Consider the following 21,001-nt stretch of genomic DNA (forward strand, 5'->3'; position numbering starts at 1 on the left):
GACAGTCTGATGTCTCGTTGTGCGCTTGTTTGCGACCCTGATTCTCTCTACCGGGACAGAAAGAAATGGAGCTCCACACCACTGCCTGTGTGCTTCCATGCTGCCGGGCCCCGAGGATCATTTTATTTCCTCGGCTTGGTGGGTGGGGGCCTCTGTTTGGAGGATTATACGAGCAGGCAGCGATTACAGTACAGGGTCGGTCATGTTACAAGAACAGCTTCGGTCCATCATCTACATGAAGCTAGAGGACACAAACATGTCCATCTAATGGTGATGAGCCGATCACTTAACAGAGGAGTAGTCACATCGCAGGAGCCCCCACAGCATCATCCGCGCGCCTAAGAGACTGCAAGATGGTCGTAAATGATATACATATAGTTTCCATTTGCTGAAATATAGGATGGCTCGTTTGAGTTCGTGAGCATAAAAAAATTCAAACGATCACAAATCGGGCGAGCCATGAGTATTTTATTTCGTGGAGCCCTAAGGTATCTCTTATGATATGTTGAAAAATTGATTGTGCCTAACCAAACTGCACACGCTAGTTTCATTCAAGAAAATGAGCTGATATTACATCTTTGCCTATATGACATACACCGGTTTCAAGAATGTTGAGAAATTGATTACACCTAACCAAACCACGTCCACCTGTTAGTTTCATTCAAGGAGCTAGCTCTGGCTTGATTTAACATTTCGTAATTCCAGAGAAAGCCACATTTCAGCTACCTTCTTCTTCGTTTTTTGTGGAATGGCGGCTTTCTCCTTCGTTTTGCTGCAATTGTTCTTTACCTCCTTCTGTTCCGTTTTGGCCAGTTGTTTCCATGTCTAGGTTTGGAACTGTTATGGGCAGAGGATCCTTGATGTCATCCGGAGGGTCATAGTTTGGATCAGCAAGAAATGTAAGGGCGGTCACGACATCGCTGATCAGCGGCCTACTGCTTGCTTCTTCTTGCAAGCACATGGATGAGATCGCGAGTGCTTGGTACAGACCTTTCAGAGGAAACTTCATGTCAAGCAATGGGTCGGCCATCTTCACAAACTTCCTCTTATCCCTGAAGAATGGTGCTGCCTGCAGAGATAAACAAAACGTTGAGCAGCTAGCGGCGCCATTGCAATTCTAACCGCATGAATATACGTTTATTTCGATCGAAGTGAACTGACCCAGTGAACAAGGATCTGCTCCCGAGTTGGTTTCGTGGTGTCGATCGCTCGCCTCCCAGTGATGAGCTCCAAGAGAACCACGCCAAAGCTATAGATGTCAGATGTCTTGGTCAGCTTGCCAGTCATGGCGTACTCTGGAGCGCAGTAGCCGTACGTGCCCATCACCCTTGTGCTGACATGGGTGTTGTCGCCGCTCGGACCAAGCTTGGCCAGACCGAAGTCCGACAGCTTCGCGTTGAAGCTTGCGTCCAAGAGGATGTTGGATGCCTTGAGATCGCGGTAGATCACTGGCGGGTTGGCTACCTCGTGCAAGTACTCGATGCCTCTAGCTGCACCCACTGCGATCTTCATCCGTGTGTGCCAGGAAAGTGGCTGGGATTTCGGACTGAGATCTATATATATGTATATAGAATTAATTCAGATGGAACAATTTTTTTTTAAAAAAAAAACAGGTAAAAACAGTTCATGAGCATACAGGTATAGAAAAGATATTTGACGATTGAGAGTTTGTTTTGTATTACCGAGGAGATGGTCTTGCAGTGAACCGAGTGACATGTACTCGTACACTAGGATCCTCTGGTCACAGTCTGTGCTGTACCCGACCAAGGTGACTAGGTTTGGATGGTGCAGCAGGCTAAGCATCAGCACCTCGACGAGGAACTCACGGTTACCTTGCAGCCCATCTTTGTCGAGCTGCTTAACCGCTATGACCTGCATATTTAACATGTGTTTCTTCATGGCCTTATTAGTTTAAAAAAAAATTTAATGGAACGTGCACAAGGAATGAAATGCTCATTTATTACTTCCATGGTGTCTGGAATGCATCCCTTGTACACCCTCCCGAAGCCGCCCTCGCCCAGCAGGTTTTCTGGGCAGAAAGAGTTGGTGGCGTCCACCAGTTCACGGAACGTAAACACCCTGCTGGGGATGTTGTGGTTGCCGATCCGCAGTATCTCCCCTGCTGCTGCCCTGTGCTTGGGACTGTCTGCTGCATGTAAAAAGAGTTGCTGAGAAGCACGTCCCTTTTTCATGGAAAGCCTTGTCGATCGATCTGTTTCCGTCGTACGTACTAAGCAGAATCTCAGGGTGAAATTTAAGAAAGAAAATTTCTTCTTACTCGAGAGCGAGATCTCCTCCACTAGGGCTGCCAGCCCGTTCTGCTCATTCTTCGTCTTCTTTTTCTTCCGCGCCTTCTTCGTCCACTTGCACTTCTGCGGCTCGGGGATCGTCGCCGCCGTGTTCGTCCTCTTCTTCTTCGCCTCCGACGTCAGGGGCTCCTCCGCCTCTCGCACCGCTCCGCCGCACAAGCCACGGGCCAACTTCCTCTTCGCCTTCCTCTCCGCGTCCGACGCCTCCTGCTGCGCGGCCGCCTTATTGCTCGTCGTCGTCCTGCCGCCGCAGACGGAGCGGATCCACGAGCAGCAGCACGCGCACCTTAGTAGGTTGCAGCTCAGGATGTTCTTGCAGCCGCATCTGTTGGCGGAGCTCAGCAGCCCCATGGAAATTGCCGGATCGACGCGAGAGTGGGCGAGCACCCTCGTGCCGATCCCTGCATGCAAACGAACAACAGCAAGGGGTCCTCCCCCCTTGTCTCTTTGGTTCTCTCGTTCTCTCGTTCTCTGGCCAAGAAGCCATTTTTTCGTCCGCTCGTTTTCCCTCTTTTTAATCGCTGTTGGTTTTAGTAACTGTCTTACCGCGCCCCGATCTTTCGCATGAGAAATAGGAGTCTGTTTTCACCCATTGGCTGGGATGTGCTCATGTGCTCAACCATGCATGCATGATGCATATGGGTGTTATGCTTCGGTTGGGAAGAAGCATATATAGGATGAAACCATCAGCAGCGCTGCGTACAATACCTGTCTTTGATCAACACTGTGTTTGCTGAACCGCTGTAGAACTAACTGTTCAGAGTCACTGCTGCTAGCTGGACTGGACAACAACAGTGGAACTGCTCAGAGCTGTTGTAAATTGAAGGGGCAGCAATGCGTTAATTGAGGAAAGCAAACGGCGTAAAAGGACAGCAATATGCTACCTGAATCATCCAAACAAAATCAGTTGATCATTACATTGTAACAAATAGCGTCGTTTTTCTTTACGTTACCATTATCTCATTGTGTTTGCTGAGCCAAACGCCACCAATATGGAGGCCCGCCCCTCTCATTTCTCTATATAAAAGTCTTACGAACATACAATTAAATAAATTATCGTTTTATGCACAAAAATAACTTTTATTAGATACAATAAAATCCTTTAATGTTTATAAGTCAAACACATATATACTTGTACTTGATATCAAGTTGAAAAGTTTTTTCCTGACATTTTACACTTGATATCACTTAGTGTCGGGTAAGGTAAGAGTTTGGGACAAAAATTAGACTTTAGAATATATACTAGAGCAATGGCTTCGAGCTCCGGCTCTCCAACTTCTTTAAAGAGAAACTCAATCCTCAATATTAGACCACTCACCCCAAGGAAAAGGCTCCAATTCGGATGGTGGATCTTGACTTATCTAGGAATCTGTTCGACTCCTATTCTTCCTTATCGAGGTTGATCTCTTCCTTCTCGGGCCTTGGTGTTACCATCCGAGTTGGGGTCATATAGTTAAGACAGATTAGGTAAACCAAATAGCTTAGTAGGTAGAATAGATAGCTTAATAGGTGGCTTAATATAAATGAGAGTAGGTAGAATCAGGTTTAGTTGTTTTCCTTCCAGGTTGGGCTAGATAGGTCATACAACCCATGATATAGGTTAGGTTGTTGTTTATGGATAGGTCTAAGTCACTAATTTAGGTTAAAATATGTTTATAGGGTCTAATTTATTGCACCAGTATTAACTAAACTGATTAAGTAACTCACCTCAGATTAAATCGGATCAAATTAGATGGATTCTAGATTAACTTGGTATGATTAGATTAGACTAGATAAGATCTATATAATTTGGATTAGATCATGATTGTTACTCTATAATGACATAAGCAAAGTGGTTGGGATAAGATGGAAGATTAAGATAGAATCTTTTTAAGGTAAGATGAATCTTATTAGAATAAGTTATATCTACTAGATGAAATGGATCTATTAAGATAAGATGGAACTGTGTTTTTTTTTGAGGTAGTGCATGGTGAGTAGTTATCTTTCTAAATATATTTTATACATATATATTTAGATGTAGTCGTGGACATTACCCCGCAACTCATCACACTCAATCAAAGAACCAAATCAAATAAGGTTCATAAGAACAAACATTCAAGCGTATATATACCTACAAAAATGTTTTTTTTCCTAGTAATAGGTGTCCTATTTCTAAGGGTCACTTTAGGTGCAAGATTCCAATGTGTGAAATCCTCCTTTGTCTTTAGAGAAGAAGAGATAAGAATAGTCAGAGTAAAGCAACAATAGATGAGAAAGGATTAAGGAAAGTTTAGAAAGAATCAGAGTAGCAAAGGTAAGTATGTAAGGGTTGTCCAGTTATATCCAGGTTACGTCCTACAGTTAACATTCCTCTGATACCACTTCTGTCACACCCGGATTTAGGGGTCAAACCCGGACGCGACTCACATGTGTGCTAGGATCAAGTCTCACACATATAATGACTCATGGTACAGAAACGAATGTCACATCTTTACTATATAATAGGAGTTATGTACAAAATAACTAAATAATTACATCATACGAAGACGACGATCCAACAACCAAAGTTGACTAGGACACGACGACCTAGACCTCTCACGAACTCATCGCGACAGCCTTTATGCTCATTATCATGTGGTACCTGTTCTTGACCTAGGTGATGTGAGTACAACAAGGGTGAGCTCACATACGTTCATCGCTCAACAAGTTGTGGGGAATAATGTACATGAGCTCACAGGTGGGGGCTCATATGATGTGTAAGGCTTACCAAAGGAGATGGTTAAATCTGAGCATTGCTTTTAAAGTTGGTCAAAGTTTTATTAGCAGTTACTAAGTACAAGAGTTGATGCCGCTAGCAGCTCAGCTTAGGCCGTACCTACATGGGCTCTAGATCCTCCATGTCTTCCTGTAGATTCTGATTCCTGCTTGCCTTGAATCCCAAACATAACGACTGTTGGGGGCCTTCGGCTTCCGAAGGTCCTCAAAAACGTGATTTGACAATGTTTTCTAAGTATGCAAGCAGGTATCTTCGGAATCAAGTTGCGGATATACAGAAGCATGGTCAAGACGAAGCTTGACTGGAATGGAAGACGATCATGACGAAGGATGAAACAATCATGAAGCTATGTGCAGAGGAGCTTTGGCATGACAGCAGAAAGGGGAAACCGACTTAAAGATGAAAAGCCAAATCAGCCCTCGAAGAATTACTATAGAGTTATTGATAAAAGTAAAGGGCACTAATGTAATTTTATACGGGCTGCGTCCCGTGCCTATAAATAGATGAACAGTATTCCTGTACTGTTCACGCTGACTTGGCATTGGCATCACGCTTGTACCCTTACTTCCCTTCAAGCCGAAGGTATATTTGTAATTTGTCATCATTTATATAAGAAAAATGAATAGAAATAAATCAATAACAATGTTTAAAGTAGTCATGTTATTTTTCCGTATTTCATACATAAATCTTTTCTTATCTTTTATTACGATTATGAAGGTATAACCTTCATAACCTTCGTCCAAAATTCATTATTCCCAAGGGTAAATACAGTTTCAAAGGACGAAGGGCTTTAATATTTAATATTGCATGTTGTCTTGTTCTTGATTCATAGCATTTGAGACCAAGTCCCCAACATTGGCGCCCACCTCCGGTGAACTCACTTCCATTTCTTGAGCTTTGAACACCTTCGGCAAGCATCACCTTCGTCATGCCGCCGAAAAAAGCTTCAGCGACAGGGGCTGCAACCCTGCAGCCATTGGACCCCAATCAGGACGTCCTTTCTCTTAGGGAGGCCCGAAGCCAGAAGAGGAAGGCTGCTAGTCCAACGCCTCCGGAAGATGACTTGGATCAGGAGATCCAAAACCTGGAGATCCTTCAGCAACAGGTGCAACGAAAGAAGGAGAAGATGGCTCGTTTAGCTGACCTTCAGAGACAGATAGATGAAGCTTCCGAAGAGGTTCGTCATCTTGTTCAAGATGACCAGAACCGAAGACCTCCGCGCAGAGAGCTTCATCAGGAAGGCTTCTACAATGAGGACGACTAGTATGAAGATTTTCATCATGGAAATTTTGCTTTCGATGATGCTTCTCCATTATCAACAGAATTGCAGGCTACACCATGGCCTCAGTCTTACAAGCCACCCCAGCTCCCCATGTACGACGGTCATACAGACCCGAAGCAATTCTTGATGAGCTATGAAGCAACCATATCTTCGTATGGTGGCAATACTGCAGTCATGGCAAAGTCTTTTGTCATGGCCGTCAAGAGTGTCGCTCAGACCTGGTACTCCTCTCTCCGGCCAGGGACAATCACCTCTTGGCAGAAGCTGAAGGATATGTTGATAACCAGCTTCCAAGGGTTTCAGATGAAGCCAGTTACTACTCAAGCTTTATTCCAGTGTACCCAGGACCACGAAGAATACCTCCAGGCGTATGTCCGAAGGTTTCTGCGTTTGAGGGCACAAGCGCCAACAGTGCCCAATGAAATCGTCATTGAGGCCATGATTAAGGGGCTTTGGCCGGGACCTTCAGCGCAATACTTTGCCAGGAAGCCACCACAAACTTTGGAGAAGCTGCTTCAGAAGATGGACGAGTACATCAGGGCCGACAATGACTTCCGCCAAAGAAGGGAGGAGGCATTTAGGTTCTCTGAAATGACCAGGGGCTTCGGAGGAAGATTTCATACGAGGCATGTCAGGTCAATTCATAACTCCACTCAAAGTGATGATAGAGGGAGCCAACAACAAAGGCCACAATACTCTTCGCAAGCTTCGGTACAACAGCAAAGCTCTGTTCGGCCGCCAGCGCCAAGGGGCAGAGGCGCCAGGGGCTTCGGGGGAAGATTTGGGGATCAGCCAAGAAGAATTTACTGTCTATTCTGTGGTGAAGACAAGGGCCATACCACCCGGATGTGCCAAGTCACCATCCAGAAGCAAAAGGAGATAGCAGAAGCTGCAGCACAACAGAGTCAGCCGAAGCAGGTCATGCACACTGCTTCGTACCATTCGCCTTACATCCCAGAATATGTAGGCAATCACTCTGCAGCTTCTGTTGCTTCGGCAAGTCAACCCCAAGCATCTTGGCAACAGCCTCCACCGCCACCACCAACGCAGCGAGGACAGCAGCCAGAAGGGAGTCAGCACACTCACCTTCAGAGGGACTTCAGAGAGGAGTCCGAAGCTCGCACAGTCAATAGCACTGTGCCAGAGTCGAAGCACATTTACTGATAAATATCCTACCTCGACAACAGTTTTTTCGGATTTTTACATTCAGTATTACTTTTTTGTTAATAAGGAACAATTATGGGAAGTCTAAGTGTCTTTTATCGTTTTCAATTTCTTGTAACAGTTTCGTCTTTTACCATAATAAAAATATGTCTTCTCCATAGGATTGAGTTGCCGAAGCATACGAATTTATGGTGCCATGAAGGACCTTTGTATTATCAAAAATTTGTTCTAAGGAACACAGTGCAATTTATTCAAAGCAGTAAAAAGTTGTTCCTAAGGGAACACAGTGTAAGTTTTTTGAGCCTACAGCGAAAAGTCAGCGCTGATTCCGCCGAAAGTAAAAGGCGAAGAAGCTTCTAAGGGAGGCTTACAGCGAAAAGTCAACGTTGATTCCGCTGAAAGTAAAAGGCGAAGAAGCTCCTAAGGGAGGCTTACAGCGAAAAGTCAACGCTGATTCCGCTGAAAGTAAAAGGCGAAGAAGCTCCTAAGGGAGGCTTACAGCGGAAAGTCAGCGCTGATAAAAGACAATGTGTGCTTTATCGCAGGGATGTGTGTATTTTCGGCACAAATATCATTTTGCATAACATAACATCATCACATCATTTCGCATAACATAAGCATCATATAGCATATTGCATGTGGAACAAGAAGGGGATACAGTATCGATCTTCGGAGAGTGTTATGAAAAAGAGAAAATCGTGCTAAGGCACAAGATAAATTGAGAAGAAGTGTAGCTTCATTAGAGAGGCAACATAAAACTTTTTATAGCTTCGGAGAATATTTCACGAAGCTTGGATATTCTTCACCAGAGAAGCATGGAAATTCTTGTGATATATAAAAGGTTTTCTTCACGAAGCATGAAAAGAAGGGAAGGTGTTTTTTCGCCGAAGGCTCAAAAAATGGTATGTATGCAAAATTTCATGCATCGTAAAGAATTGAACTATAAATAGATTATATATTACATTCAAAGTTACAATGTATTACACATATTATATTCCAAACATTTTTACAATAGCATCTAATCCTCCTTAAGAACTATTTCTGCGGCTTCGTTCAATAGCTGATCGACAACCTTGTCCATGATGGCTTCGGCCATTTTTCTAATTTCATCGTCCCCCTTCGGGTGGGGCCCGGAGATGCCTCAGCAGGTTCTGAGGGAGGAGAAGATACGGCTATATTACAAACCGCGAACAAAGTCTGGAATCAAAAATTACAACAAAATAAAAACCACTAGTTAATACCTATTTGCCCTTCGGGCTCTGCGCTTTTCTCAGCGGCCTCTGCTATCTTTCTAGCATCATGGATGCCTTTTTCGCTTCTTTGAATGATCTCTTGAGCCATTTCTCGGCCACCATTGTCCCAGATATCGGTGAAGAATTTTCCACCAACCAGGCTTGATTCGGCCGAGGGGTCCTTTATGTCTTCGGAGGACAAGGCGGTTTCGGTTTGCGCTAAAGATTTCACATGATTACAACCTTTTCTTTCCAACACTGTAGCAATCCCCCTGGCGCCCGAAAAAGCGCATATATCTCCGCGGCTATTCAAGATTTCTTCGAAGGCCTCAGCTTCGTGACTGATCCATTCAATAGGGCCTTCTGGATTTCCCTTTGTGAAATTCTCTTCGCTAGAGAACGCGCCGACGCTGGCGAAGCTGGATTTTATCTTCTTAACACACTCTATGGATTTATCATAGTATCTTTTCTTGGAAGCACGAAGCTCTTCAACATCTACTTCCAAATGATTTGCCCATTGATCACTAAGTTCTCGTTTTGTTTCTTCTAGTATGCGTTCTTCTTTAGCCCTGGGCAGTTGTTTCTGAAGATCCTGAATTTCGCGTTTTTGGGCTTCAGCTTGAGCCTTAGAGGTAGCTTCGTCTTCCTTTATTTTATCCACTAGTGTAAGCAGAATTTTATCTTTTTCCAAAGCTTCGTTCCTCAGCTTGATAACCTCTGCTCGTAGGTTGTTGAAAGCAATATTATAACTTTCATCTTCAGCATTCTTTTGTGCTCTCAAAGCGTTGCTTAGTATTAAACCCTATATGAAAAAAGAATTACTATAAGAATAAAAGAATGATTCAAAAATTGTAAATTTCCAAATATACAATTTTCACACCTTCAGACTGTTATATGCAAGGCTATCCGCAAGATCGTCCTTCGTCATAGCGCAGAGTCCAGCTTCAAGCTTCGGAAACCCCATGCTTCTAGCCATCTCCCGGCAGACAGATAATTCTTTATTGTCAGGGAGGCAGTATAGGAAGTCATCTTCGTCTGTCCCATTGAACACTAGTGCCCCCTTCGAATATTTTAATTCTCTGGCATAGTGATTAGCTTCATAAATCTCTTCTTCAGATAATTTCTTCCCCAAAGCATGTCGCACAATGTAATCGCGTATGGTGGAAGGTGCTTCAGGGGCGGCAGTGTCAATTTCTTCAACCAAAATTGGCTCTGACATTTTTTCGGCTGCCTTTGTAACCTTTGTTTCTTCGGTTTCCAAAGGTTGTTCCTTGATGGGCTCTGAAGGCCAAGCTTCAGCTTCAAGTTGTTGCTTTGAAGCTTCAGCAGCAAAGGCTTCAGTAGACACTTCAGAAGTTTCAACAGTTTTCTTTGGAGTTATGCTTGAAGATTTAATTGTCTCCAAAACATCTAACACATTAACCATCCTTTTTCTTTTCGGGGTCACTATTGGACCCTTCTGGCTTTTTCCTGTCTCAATCTTTGCTGAAGGACTTAAAACTTCTGATGTTTTTGCTTCTTCAGTCCTTGGTCCTTCCATCTTTTCTGTTGCTGGCACTTCGGCCAACTCTTCGATTTCTGGCAGCAGAGTTAATTCTTTAGCTTCGGTGGCCGAAGAGGTCTCACCGGCGAACTCAGGCACTGTGGCCAGTTCAATATAACGTGGCCGGTGTGTGAGAACCTTTACCCTTTTCCTCTTCGGCGCTGGCTCACTAGGAGCAGCTGAAGTAGTCTCCTTCGTAGAGGAAGTATTCTTTTTTTTTTGACCCCGCACTGGATAATGGTAGTCGGGGTAGACGAACCCAATTGCGTCAAATACTCGGTTCAGCCTCTTCTTCTTTCGGCCTCCGAAGGCTGCTGACAATGCAGTATCTTCAGCCTTTGAATATACCCCAAGCAGTTCATCACTTACAGTTTCAATGCTTTTTAGCCAGTCATCATCTGGCTCAACGAATTTATCTCCGAACTTAAATGTGTATTTCAGTCTGACTAGTCCACCTTCGTCAGTCTCTTTAATGGTCTCCTGCGACATTTCCCATTTTTCCACAAGTGGCCATACTCTGAAGGCAATGTGTTCTTGGACCAAATCTCTCGTCCCAATAAAAGAGCAAACAACGCTGAAGGCTCTCTGGCACTCTTCGGCTGCTTCATTCATTTCCACCTTCGGCCTCCGCAGGCCGAAGCGTTGCCAGATGGGACGCATAATGATTTTCTTTATATCTTCTCGTGATTTCAAGTCATTCTTCACGTAAAACCATTCTGTCATCCAGTCGCCAGGCCACCTCTTTTGAAAAGTCGGCACGGGGCAGCTTGACCCAGACCGGGAGCCGAAGCTGTAGCAGCCAAAATTGTTGTGATATTGTTCTTTACCCCAGGGTTTTGTTTCGTACAACAATTCATGTATGTTGCAGAAGCTTTTCGCATCAGGTTCCAAGCCTTGGCTTCTCGCGGCCCACACGAAGATATTCATCCTTATGATTGCTTCGGGGGTAAGTTGGTGAAGGTAGATTTCAAATATCTTCAGCACCTCTACAACAAAGCTGCTTAAGGGAAATCGTAGTCCAGCTTTCAGGAAGCTTCGGAATACCACGACTTCATTTTCCTCAGGAGTTGGACAAGTCTTCTCTCCTTCATCAGCCCTCACAACGGACAAGTCCTGGAAATATCTGCCCCTCATGTTGACAAGATGATTTTCTTTAATACTTGATTTGCCAAAAACCGCATGGCTTGGTCGCCAAGGTCGATCTTCGGAGTCTTCACCACCACTATCCACATCATAGCTGTCACTGTCACCAGTATCTTCAGATAAACCCTCCAAAATTTCTTTAGTAATCTTCTCTGTATTAGTCTTCGACATTGATTGAAGAAAACCCAAATGCATCTCTTCAGAAAGACTTAGCTTCGAATCACCAACAACTTTCTTATCTTCAGACATCCTTGCAAACGCTGAGAAAGTGCTCTCTAAACCGAAGCTTTAAAATCTAAAAGGCCAAGCAAGTGTTGTTGCGTGTAGGCTAAAAGTTGGGTGAGTAAAAGCAGTTGGCAAGAGAGCGTACCAAATAAACTCAGGATGAGCTCTTATTTATACGCCCAGAGCGTTGAGACTGGAGGGCCCCGCTTGTCAAAGACTGTTGCTATTCTAGCAAAGAGAAGGTGTTTTTTCGGACCTTCGGCTTAAGGCCTTCGTCCATATCGCAATATGAATTTATCATTACAACAAATTAATATTGCGAGGGGCTACTGTTGGGGGCCTTCGGCTTCCGAAGGTCCTCAAAAACGTGATTTGACAATGTTTTCTAAGTATGCAAGCAGGTATCTTCGGAATCAAGTTGCGGATATACAGAAGCATGGTCAAGACGAAGCTTGACTGGAATGGAAGACGATCATGACGAAGGATGAAACGATCACGAAGCTATGTGCAGAGGAGCTTCGGCATGACAGCCACTACACCCAAATAGTGAACTTCCTAGAGCCTAAACCCTAGGAAGTTAGCCCTAAACTCTAGGAAGTTAGCTAAACTCTCGGAAGTTAAGCCATCCCGTCGGAAGTTTGGCTCTCGGAATTTTTTTGTCGGAAGTTAGCTTAACTTCCTAGAGCCCTCTAGGAAGTTAGCTAACTTCCTACAGCCAAAGAAGCCTCTCGGAAGTTAGTAGGTTCTCGGAAGTTAGTAGCTTCACGTCGTCAGCGCCGTTAGCTGACTAACTTCCTACGGCTGACTGTAGCCCTAGGAAGTTAGCTGGCTAACTTCCTACGGCTGACTGCAGCCCCTAGGAAGTTAGCTGGCTAACTTCCTACAGCCCAATATGCCTCTAGGAAGTTAATTTGACCAGCATTACAAATGCTGTTTATTTTTATTTTACACCACATTCCACAATATAACAAATATATCAAAAGCTATATAGCACAACATATTTTCACATAAAACATCTCACACACAATCACATAACAATATTTAAATCCATTGTCTCATCAATTACATCACAAAAGTCTCATCTATAGTCATAATAATACACATCTCATCATCCAGTTACATGTGAGTTGTTCTAACTCATATGACTATGGATCGTGCATTCTGGGTACAACATACATGACATGGAGTGCTTGGATAGTTAGAAAGAGGGTACACTCGACTATGGGTCATGAATCCGGGACCGGGTCACATGCGTGACACAGAGTGCCTAGATAGTACATTTGTTTCTAGCTACTGACTAGAGATCGTACATTTGTTTGTGGTGCAAATGCACTTAGGCCAAAGTCTAAAACTTTAAGAGCTCCATTTGAATCCAGAAGCAAATTCTCTTGCTGCAAAAGGCATTTATGACATGAGTTACACAGCACCAGCATCCATAGTTAGGAACTAACACATGAGAAAGAGAGCAGGATATTTGGACAAACCTTCAGGTCTCTATGGTACACTCCTCGGCTATGGCAATAATCAACTGCATTTATAAGTTGATGAAAATATATCCTAGCTTCATCCTCTCCTTCCAGAATTGACCTGATAAATTATTAAGACCATGTGATGGACGAGCTGCCTAATTGCAAGCATTCATATGAACCTAACACCTAAATAATATGGCTGTAACTATCTATATACATTCCAGGGTCTGAGAACTAAAACCACAACATGTTAAAAGTAATGCCCACAGAGTAAAAGAGTAACAATAATGAGCCACTGAAAGTTTTGAGAGCCTTACGATCTTATCGAATAGCTCGCCTCCATCAACAAATTCAAGAACCATGTATATCTTCGTTCTGCTCGCCATAACCTATCAAATGCACGCATAACAGTGGGATCATCAAAAGGTAATAATGAAACTTGCATCATCACGTCTGACAAAAAAATAGTATACCTCATGCAATTGGACCACATTGGGATGTTTGATCAGCTTCATAGTCGAAATCTCCCGCTTGATCTGGAAGAACAAGCGGAGGTGATTAATATTGCGCATTCACTCTCCAAAGTTAGGCTAAACAGTAGATGGGACGGTTCAAGCAGCTTGACAGCAGACATCTAATGTTAGCACATCGGTATGTCTTCAACCTCAATCTCTAGGGAAAAAGGGAGCCCTAGGCGTGTGCAGTTTTTCCTTGTGATCGAAAGGTCACGATTTGGTCGATGATGCCTAGACACAATATTTCCCATCACAGACATTCTTGTCGACCACAACACGACAGAGACATCAAGGGAACCATCCCACGTGACTGGCTACGAACAAATTATAAATCGTGGAGGCGATCTTTCTAAAGCAGCTCCAGTATATTTAAAAATTTCCCTGGGGTTACATTACATATTGAAGGGCAAGACTTGGACTTGATGGACATTGATGCAAAAAATGCATAAGATGAAGGAAGGAGATGACGCAAAAGAGAATCCACCATAGGTGCGTAATCTACAGGTGGGGTCGAACCACATAACACCAATGCGCACACCTCCGGTTTGCTCCTGTCCACACTATATGGCACAAGAACAGGTCACACGAATAGGGATGGGGATCACGTGGATGCTCCAGCCCATGTTTAGGCACTGAACCACTCAAAGTGGCAAATTCCAGGAACTGAATTAGCCAACAAGAATTCAGAAATAATAAGGGCTACACTTTTCTGTTGAATTATACTACTTGCTAATAGGTCTAAGGCATAGCAACAAGACCCATGTAAGAGCAATTTGCCTAGCAAAGAACTGAGACTCACCTTTGGGCGCCGCTTCGGACGACGACCACTTGGCTGTCTTCTTGCACACCAGTTCATCGCTGTCCGTGAGATCCCTGTCCATCTAGGACGACGTCTCTTCATCCATCCAGCTCTCAGTATCATACCGCACACCAGTTCTGTCAAGAGCGTCGTTGATGAGCTTCCTTTCTGCACTCACCTACAAATCTTACTGTAAAAACACTTCCTATTCTTCTTATTTTGGCAATACATACCAAGAACGAACAAACAAACAAATAAATGAATGAACTTGCTGGTCACAGAGCGATGGACCTTGTGCTTTGTCAAGTTGGCCACAGATGATTTGTCCTTTGCGATTTGAAGCACCCCGGATGAAGATGCGAGAGCTGTGGCGTCGTCCCTGCTGCGACGCCTTAGCAGGAAATGCCATGCCAGTGCCACGAGGGATTCAGAGGAGATTGTCCTTCCTCCGTTCACTGCAGACAACGAAGAAATGGCAAGAGCATGTCATCCTTGGTGTGTGTGTGTTGCTGCTGCCTTGCCTACCTGCCTGGCCGTTGGTCGCGTGGACTATGGAGGGTCTCATGCGGGCACAAAACCGGTGAGCCATGGAGGAGGTCAGGCCCTTAGGGATCGGCAAGGATGGAAGACCGGGGGTGAGATTTGTGTATCTCTACCAATCAAGACAACATTAAGGGATAAATCACTTATTTTTTTACCTAGCTCTTGAGCCAGCGTCAAACATGGAGCCCCCATGCTGGCCCACACTAACTGGAGGAATGGGAGAGGCGGTCGCAGTGGCGGCCGGGGCGGGCGGCTGCCGGGGGCAGCGCGGTTGAGTGCGGCGGGGCCGGGGGCAAAGCCGACCGTGCGTGGGAGAGAAGGGCGCGCGGCGGCCGGTCGGGCGTGAGATAGAGAGATTTTGTGAAAGGTGAGAGAAGAGGGAGAAGAGATAGGGTTGAGGGAGGTAAAAATTAAATAACATAACTTCCTAGAGTAAAGCCGTAGGAAGTTAGGTAACTTCCTAGAGTTTGTACTTGGCCTCTAGGAAGTTAAGTAACTTCCTACAGCCGGCCGTAGGAAGTTAGATTTTCGTTTGACCGGTCAACAGCTGAAACCTAACTTCCTAGAGCCAGCCGTAGGAAGTTAGATTTTTGTTTGCCTGGTCAAAAGCTGAAACCTAACTTCCTAGAGGAGGCCGTAGGAAGTTAGGTTTTCGTTTGACTGGTCAACGACTCAAACCTAACTTCCTAGAGGAGGTCGTAGGAAGTTAACTGGGCAGCTAACTTCCTAGAGCCAGCCCTAGGAAGTTAGCTATTTGATTGGCTTGTGAACGGATGAAACCTAACTTCCTAGAGGAGGCCGTAGGAAGTTAGTTAACTTCCTACGGTTTTTTAACTTCCGACAGCTTTTATAAAAACCGTAGGAAGTTAAGTTTATTTCCTAGAGGTATCAGTTGCCTCTCGGAAGTTATTTATTTCCTACGGTTTGTTATAAAAGCTGTAGGAAGTTAAAAAAACCGTAGGAAGTGTATGATTTTGGTGTAGTGAGCAGAAAGGGGAAACCGACTTAAAGATGAAAAGCCAAATCAACCCTCGAAGAATTACTATAGAGTTATTGATAAAAGTAAAGGGCACTAATGTAATTTTATACGGGCTGCGTCCCGTGCCTATAAATAGATGAACAGTATTCCTGTACTGTTCACGCTGACTTGGCATTGGCATCACGCTTGTACCCTTACTTCCCTTCAAGCCGAAGGTATATTTGTAATTTGTCATCATTTATATAAGAAAAATGAATAGAAATAAATCAATAACAATGTTTAAAGTAGTTATGTTATTTTTCCGTATTTCATACATAAATCTTTTCTTATCTTTTATTACGATCATGAAGGTATAACCTTCATAACCTTCGTCCGAAATTCATTATGCCAAGGGGAAATAATGTTTCAAAGGACGAAGGGCTTTAATATTTAATATTGCATGTTGCCTTGTTCTTGATTCATAGCATTTGAGAACAAGTCCCCAACAACGACTACTTAATTCGCGCTGGGCAATTCCAGTTCCAGAGTGATTTAGCCCGCGCCTGGGACAAGTGGTTTAGTGGACTCTTGCCCTAGCCTTCGCTAGGTTAGGGTTGCGATTGTGATAATCCAGGTCAGTCGAGGCTGTTAAAGTAACTAAGTTGCAAAGAAAACCTCAGATAGACTAGCTTAGGAAATGGTGAAGCCACTTTGGGCCCTCAATCTTTTCGGACATGTGCCGGAACTTCTATCAATCAAGAAACCAAAACTAGAAGGAATGACATTTTTTAAGTAATGAGCGAGTCACTAAAATAGTTTCGTGACGAGCATATGACGAGTATGTTTCGAAGTGAGAGCATGCATTTCCAGTCATACGGAGAAAATTACCCGCCTACCTGGATGACCTGCCTAGTAGTTCTTTTGAGATCGCTTTATAAGTGCTTTCCTCTCTCTTTCTTTCGAACCATAAACTCCGAAGCGGTTTCACTTTACCAAACTAGAGAAGGGTAGAGCGGTTCGCTTGAGGCCCGTTCGTTTGTCCAGAATTAGACCAGTATTTATTCCAACTTATCAAAATTTACATAAATTAGAGAAACAATCCGAGCAAAAATTGTTCCAGGCCTTTAATGCGTGAAAAACGAATAGGCCCTGAGTTGGTCAACCCGCGCTACTCCACCGTGCTAGTGGCATAGGAGCCTACTCAGCGTCAGCGGCTTCGTGCCGCACTGGAGTGATCCAATACGTGGTTCTAGAAACCAACCTAAATAAACAAGAGATTAAAATTGGACCATTCTTCTTTAGGCCAGGCCAGGTGTTTGCTTTTTCTAGCTTTGGTTGTGAGAAGACCGTAGTTTGGTAAGGTCCTCGGTTTTTACAGGCACGCCCCTGAAACTGTTCGTAACCTTTTGAACCATTCTTTTGTTCCTCAGAAAAATAAATAGCTGAACGACAGCGTCGGTTTGGGCAGGATAGTCCAAGGCGACGAGAGCATTTCCCTGTACATGGGGAAGGGTCAGAGAGAGAGGTGCTCGAAACGAAAATTGGACGGTAGGAGTAGTTGCGGTGGATCGGAGTCGGAGATGGCGACACCTGCCAACTACCAAGCGGTTTGGTTTGCGGTGGATCGGAGATGGCGACAGCTCCTGCTGGCACAATATCTTGGGAAGCAAAGCAAGCACGAGTGACAGAAATCGAGGTGGTGCAGTACCATATTATTTCCATAAGTGTTTTCTTCGACTCCGAGAACGTACGTACGTTGCAGATGGCGTACTTGTCCGTGAAGGCTGTTCGAGACCTTCTTCCAGTTGCTCGCCAGATCGAGACATCTCCAGCAATTCCATCTCTTACTCGCTGTCAGCGTTGCAGCTGCTCGTTGCCGCTCTGGCTTCGACCAGGTCGTCGATGAGGCGATGCAGATCACGGGACGACGAGCCGCCCTCCGCTACGGCAGCGTGGGCCTTCACTGCGAGATCCCGCGCCCTGCCCCTCGCCGCCTCCCCCGGCCCGCCTGGCTCCAAGAACCTCGCCACCGCCCGAGCCACCGCCTCCGCCGGCACGAGCTCCCTCTCCTCGTACCTCGTGCTCCGCGCCCCACTCCAGACCCGCTCCCCGATCCCGAGCACGTCCGTCACCAGCCTCTCCTCGATGAACTGGTCGAACACCAGCGGCCACGTCAGCATCGGCACGCCGGCCGCCGCCGCCTCCAGCAACGAGCTCGACCCGCAGTGCGTCAGGAACGCGCCCACCGCTGGATGGGCCAGCACCGCCGTCTGCGGAGCCCACCCTCTCACCAGCATCCCCCTCTCCCCGACGCGCTGCTCCCAGCCCTCCGGCGGCGTCCACCCGTCGGCCCTCACCACCCACAGGAACGGCTCCCCTGAGGCCTCCAGGCCGAGCGCCAGCTCCCGGAGCTGGTCCTCCGAGATGGCGGCGTAGGTGCCGAAGCACACGTACACCACCGAGCAGCTTGGCCTGGAGTCGAGCCACCTGATGCATGGAGACTCGCTGGTGCCTGCCGCTGCCGCCGGCAGCGGCAGTGAGACGGGGCCGACGAAGTAGCAGCGCTTCAAGGATTTGGCGCGCACGTTCGCCTCGCGGTACTCCTGCTCCATGCCTGCGAACGTGTTGTAGGCGACGCCCAAACACCTGGCCTGCGCCGCGTTGCAGGGGCTGAACGTGCCTTGGTCCTTCGCCGGGCGTCTCAGGAACTCCGGCAGCTCGCTGACGGGGATCCGTATCTCCGGCCCTGGCAACCCGGGAACGGTAACGTCACGCGACCCAGAGACGACGGCGCCGGCGAGGATGCGCATGACGAGACCCGAGAAGGGGGCGATGACACTGAAAACGACGCACGGCAGGCCCAGCTCGGCGGCGATGCTGCTGGTCCAGAAGAAGTGGTAGTCCGACACGACGGCGTCGGGGGACCGCTCCCTGAGGAGCGCCTCCTGCGCCGGCCGCGAGAGGGCCTCGTCGATGGCGGCGGCGTCGATGCGCCACGCGTCGTCTCCGGCGGTGGAGAGGTTCTCCACGCCCGGAGCGAGGCCATCCACGCGCGGGAACGGGTACGTGACGATCCTGACCGTGCCGCTCGCCGCGGGGCCGTGGCGCTCGAGCGCCGACCGGACCACCGCAACATTGGCCGGGGTCACGGCGACGGTGGGCTCGACGGCTCCTGGCCTGGCTGCCGCGAGACGGACGGCGAAGTCGATGTAGGGCCCGATGTGGCTGGTGGCGAAGAATGGGATCAGAAGTATGCGCATCTTCTTGCTCTGCTTCGCTGAAGCCATGGCTGTTGCTGCAGCTTGTATTGGTCCGAGCCTTTTTTGAGGAGCAGCAAGACTGCTGCAAGAGCTGTCTTGCTACTTTGATTAAATCAAGCGGTAGGTTGGATGCGCAAGCCAGCCTGCTAATCTCGTGGGCAGTAATCAAATATATGGAGTAGATGCATGTCTTATGTTCATTGACCTATGAACTCTCAGTTAAACACTCTATCTGTAAAACCAGAGGCTGCCAACTTCACGTCCAGTTGTTTGTTTCTGCCTTTGGACCACAAATAATGTACAGATGCGGTGACATGGTGGCATGGGGGCACTGCCACTGCAAGGCTGTCAACTTCTACCTGCATGTCAGACTTGACGCAATACCTCACATGCAGCTTCACAAAATAACAATGCTATAACAATTTCTGGTTAAAGTATTTAAGAGCATCAATTTTTTAACTCTTTATTTAACTCCCTATTTACCTCTCTATAAATACATGCGAGTTATTTTGGCTAGCCCGAGAGTGAAAGAACCAATTTATAGAGCCAGATATTTTGATATTAATTAGTTAAAATTTAGTTTAACCAGGAAAATTTATAATGATTATTAGATTTTTATTTAAAAATATTTTTATATTATTTATTTAGTGTCATAAATATTAATATTTGTATCTATAGATTTTATTATTTTTTAGATACGTTAATAAAAATATAGGAGTGTAAAGTGTTAATAAAAATATAGGAGCGTTAGTAAAAAAACAATGTTTGGTGTGGCTCCTCATCAAATCTTTTGGAGAAACCAGAGAACTCGAGAATGAGTCCCTTTCTGCAGATTTGGCTCCTAGCCAAAAATGTCTGTTTCTCTACTATTCACAAGGAAATACCTCTTTCTCTTAAAAATATTTGGTACCCTCCTATACACAGACTTCTGCCGGAAGAGATGTCATTTCTTTACAGTGACTTCCGATCACTGATGTGAGGCAATGGCCGACCCTCGGGAAAATTACCGGAGATGATCCGATTGCTACCAGGAGAGCCAAATCACTAAATCCCCAAAGCTTTTTTTTATTATTATTTCTCCCCTTCACTGCAACCTTGCCAGAGTGCACATGCATATTCAAATACTACATAATTACGTAGTTAGTTGCACATGCGTTAGTACGATTTTTATATTTTCTTTCTGTCCTAAAATAATATTTATTTTAGAAAGTGTTAATAGATTCATGAAATATTTAATGTTTGTGTTTTATATATGTGTCTAGGTTTATTATCATCAATTTGAATATGGACACAAAAATAAAGATCTAAAACGAATAGTATGACGGAGGGAGTATCATATATGTAGATCATATAAGAAATTTTGTCTTACTTATATATATCAATACTTTGACTTTTCAGAGAATATAACACAACGATCTTAAAGAGTTAGAGTAAAGTTTTGCAGAATATATTTGCTACTTGGCATGTTACTATCCGGTGGTTTCTACGTCGTGGTTGTCATATGTGGTTCACGATTATCTATTAAATATATGCGAGTACAATTACATATGTGTCCGTATTTTGTCATAAAATATTGCCATTGTTTTAATAAAACATACCATTATGCACATATTTTAAATGTATGATGTGTTAAATTCAAAACTGTAAAAATAATGTCTAAATCTTCGATTCAAAACAGGGGTAAAGTCACAAAGAACCAACTAAAGTGAGGCAAAATCATATAGCAAAAATTGTCATTTTATCTCAGAATCAACACTATTGCAATGACTTGATAGAACAAAGGCAAAATTTGCCTACAATTTTA

At 45.1% G+C, this 21,001-nt stretch overlaps 3 protein-coding genes across 4 annotated transcripts; all 3 read right to left on the reverse strand.

Annotated features, from left to right (window-relative positions):
• Nucleotides 1-414: 414 nt before the first annotated feature.
• LOC103635820 (probable serine/threonine-protein kinase PBL23) lies at nt 415-2,800 on the reverse strand. 2 transcript variants are annotated; one of them, XM_008658199.4, is made up of 5 exons: nt 2,279-2,800; nt 1,965-2,146; nt 1,683-1,872; nt 1,162-1,553; nt 415-1,069 (listed from the first exon to the last, which is right to left on the reverse strand). In XM_008658199.4, the coding sequence occupies exons 1-5, from the start codon at nt 2,658-2,660 to the stop codon at nt 719-721; spliced, it is 1,497 nt and encodes a 498-aa protein (XP_008656421.1). In that variant the 5' UTR covers nt 2,661-2,800; the 3' UTR covers nt 415-718. The 2 variants fall into 2 exon arrangements, with proteins under 2 accessions (XP_008656421.1, XP_008656420.1); XM_008658198.3 differs by having other exon boundaries at nt 1,965-2,149.
• A 9,918-nt stretch (nt 2,801-12,718) lies between these two features.
• Nucleotides 12,719-13,661, reverse strand: LOC103635821 (CBL-interacting protein kinase 9). The gene is made up of 4 exons (XM_020543400.2): nt 13,596-13,661; nt 13,440-13,511; nt 13,138-13,240; nt 12,719-13,044 (listed from the first exon to the last, which is right to left on the reverse strand). The coding sequence occupies exons 1-4, from the start codon at nt 13,613-13,615 to the stop codon at nt 12,940-12,942; spliced, it is 300 nt and encodes a 99-aa protein (XP_020398989.1). The 5' UTR covers nt 13,616-13,661; the 3' UTR covers nt 12,719-12,939.
• A 3,960-nt stretch (nt 13,662-17,621) lies between these two features.
• Nucleotides 17,622-19,456, reverse strand: LOC100191999 (Cytokinin-O-glucosyltransferase 1). The gene has a single exon (NM_001137423.2). It carries the CDS (start codon nt 19,222-19,224, stop codon nt 17,782-17,784), a length of 1,443 nt encoding a protein of 480 aa, NP_001130895.2. The 5' UTR covers nt 19,225-19,456; the 3' UTR covers nt 17,622-17,781.
• Nucleotides 19,457-21,001: the final 1,545 nt, after the last annotated feature.

This window comes from Zea mays, chromosome 8 (assembly GCF_902167145.1).
Source record: "Zea mays cultivar B73 chromosome 8, Zm-B73-REFERENCE-NAM-5.0, whole genome shotgun sequence".
NCBI classification, from domain to species: Eukaryota; Viridiplantae; Streptophyta; class Magnoliopsida; order Poales; family Poaceae; genus Zea; species Zea mays.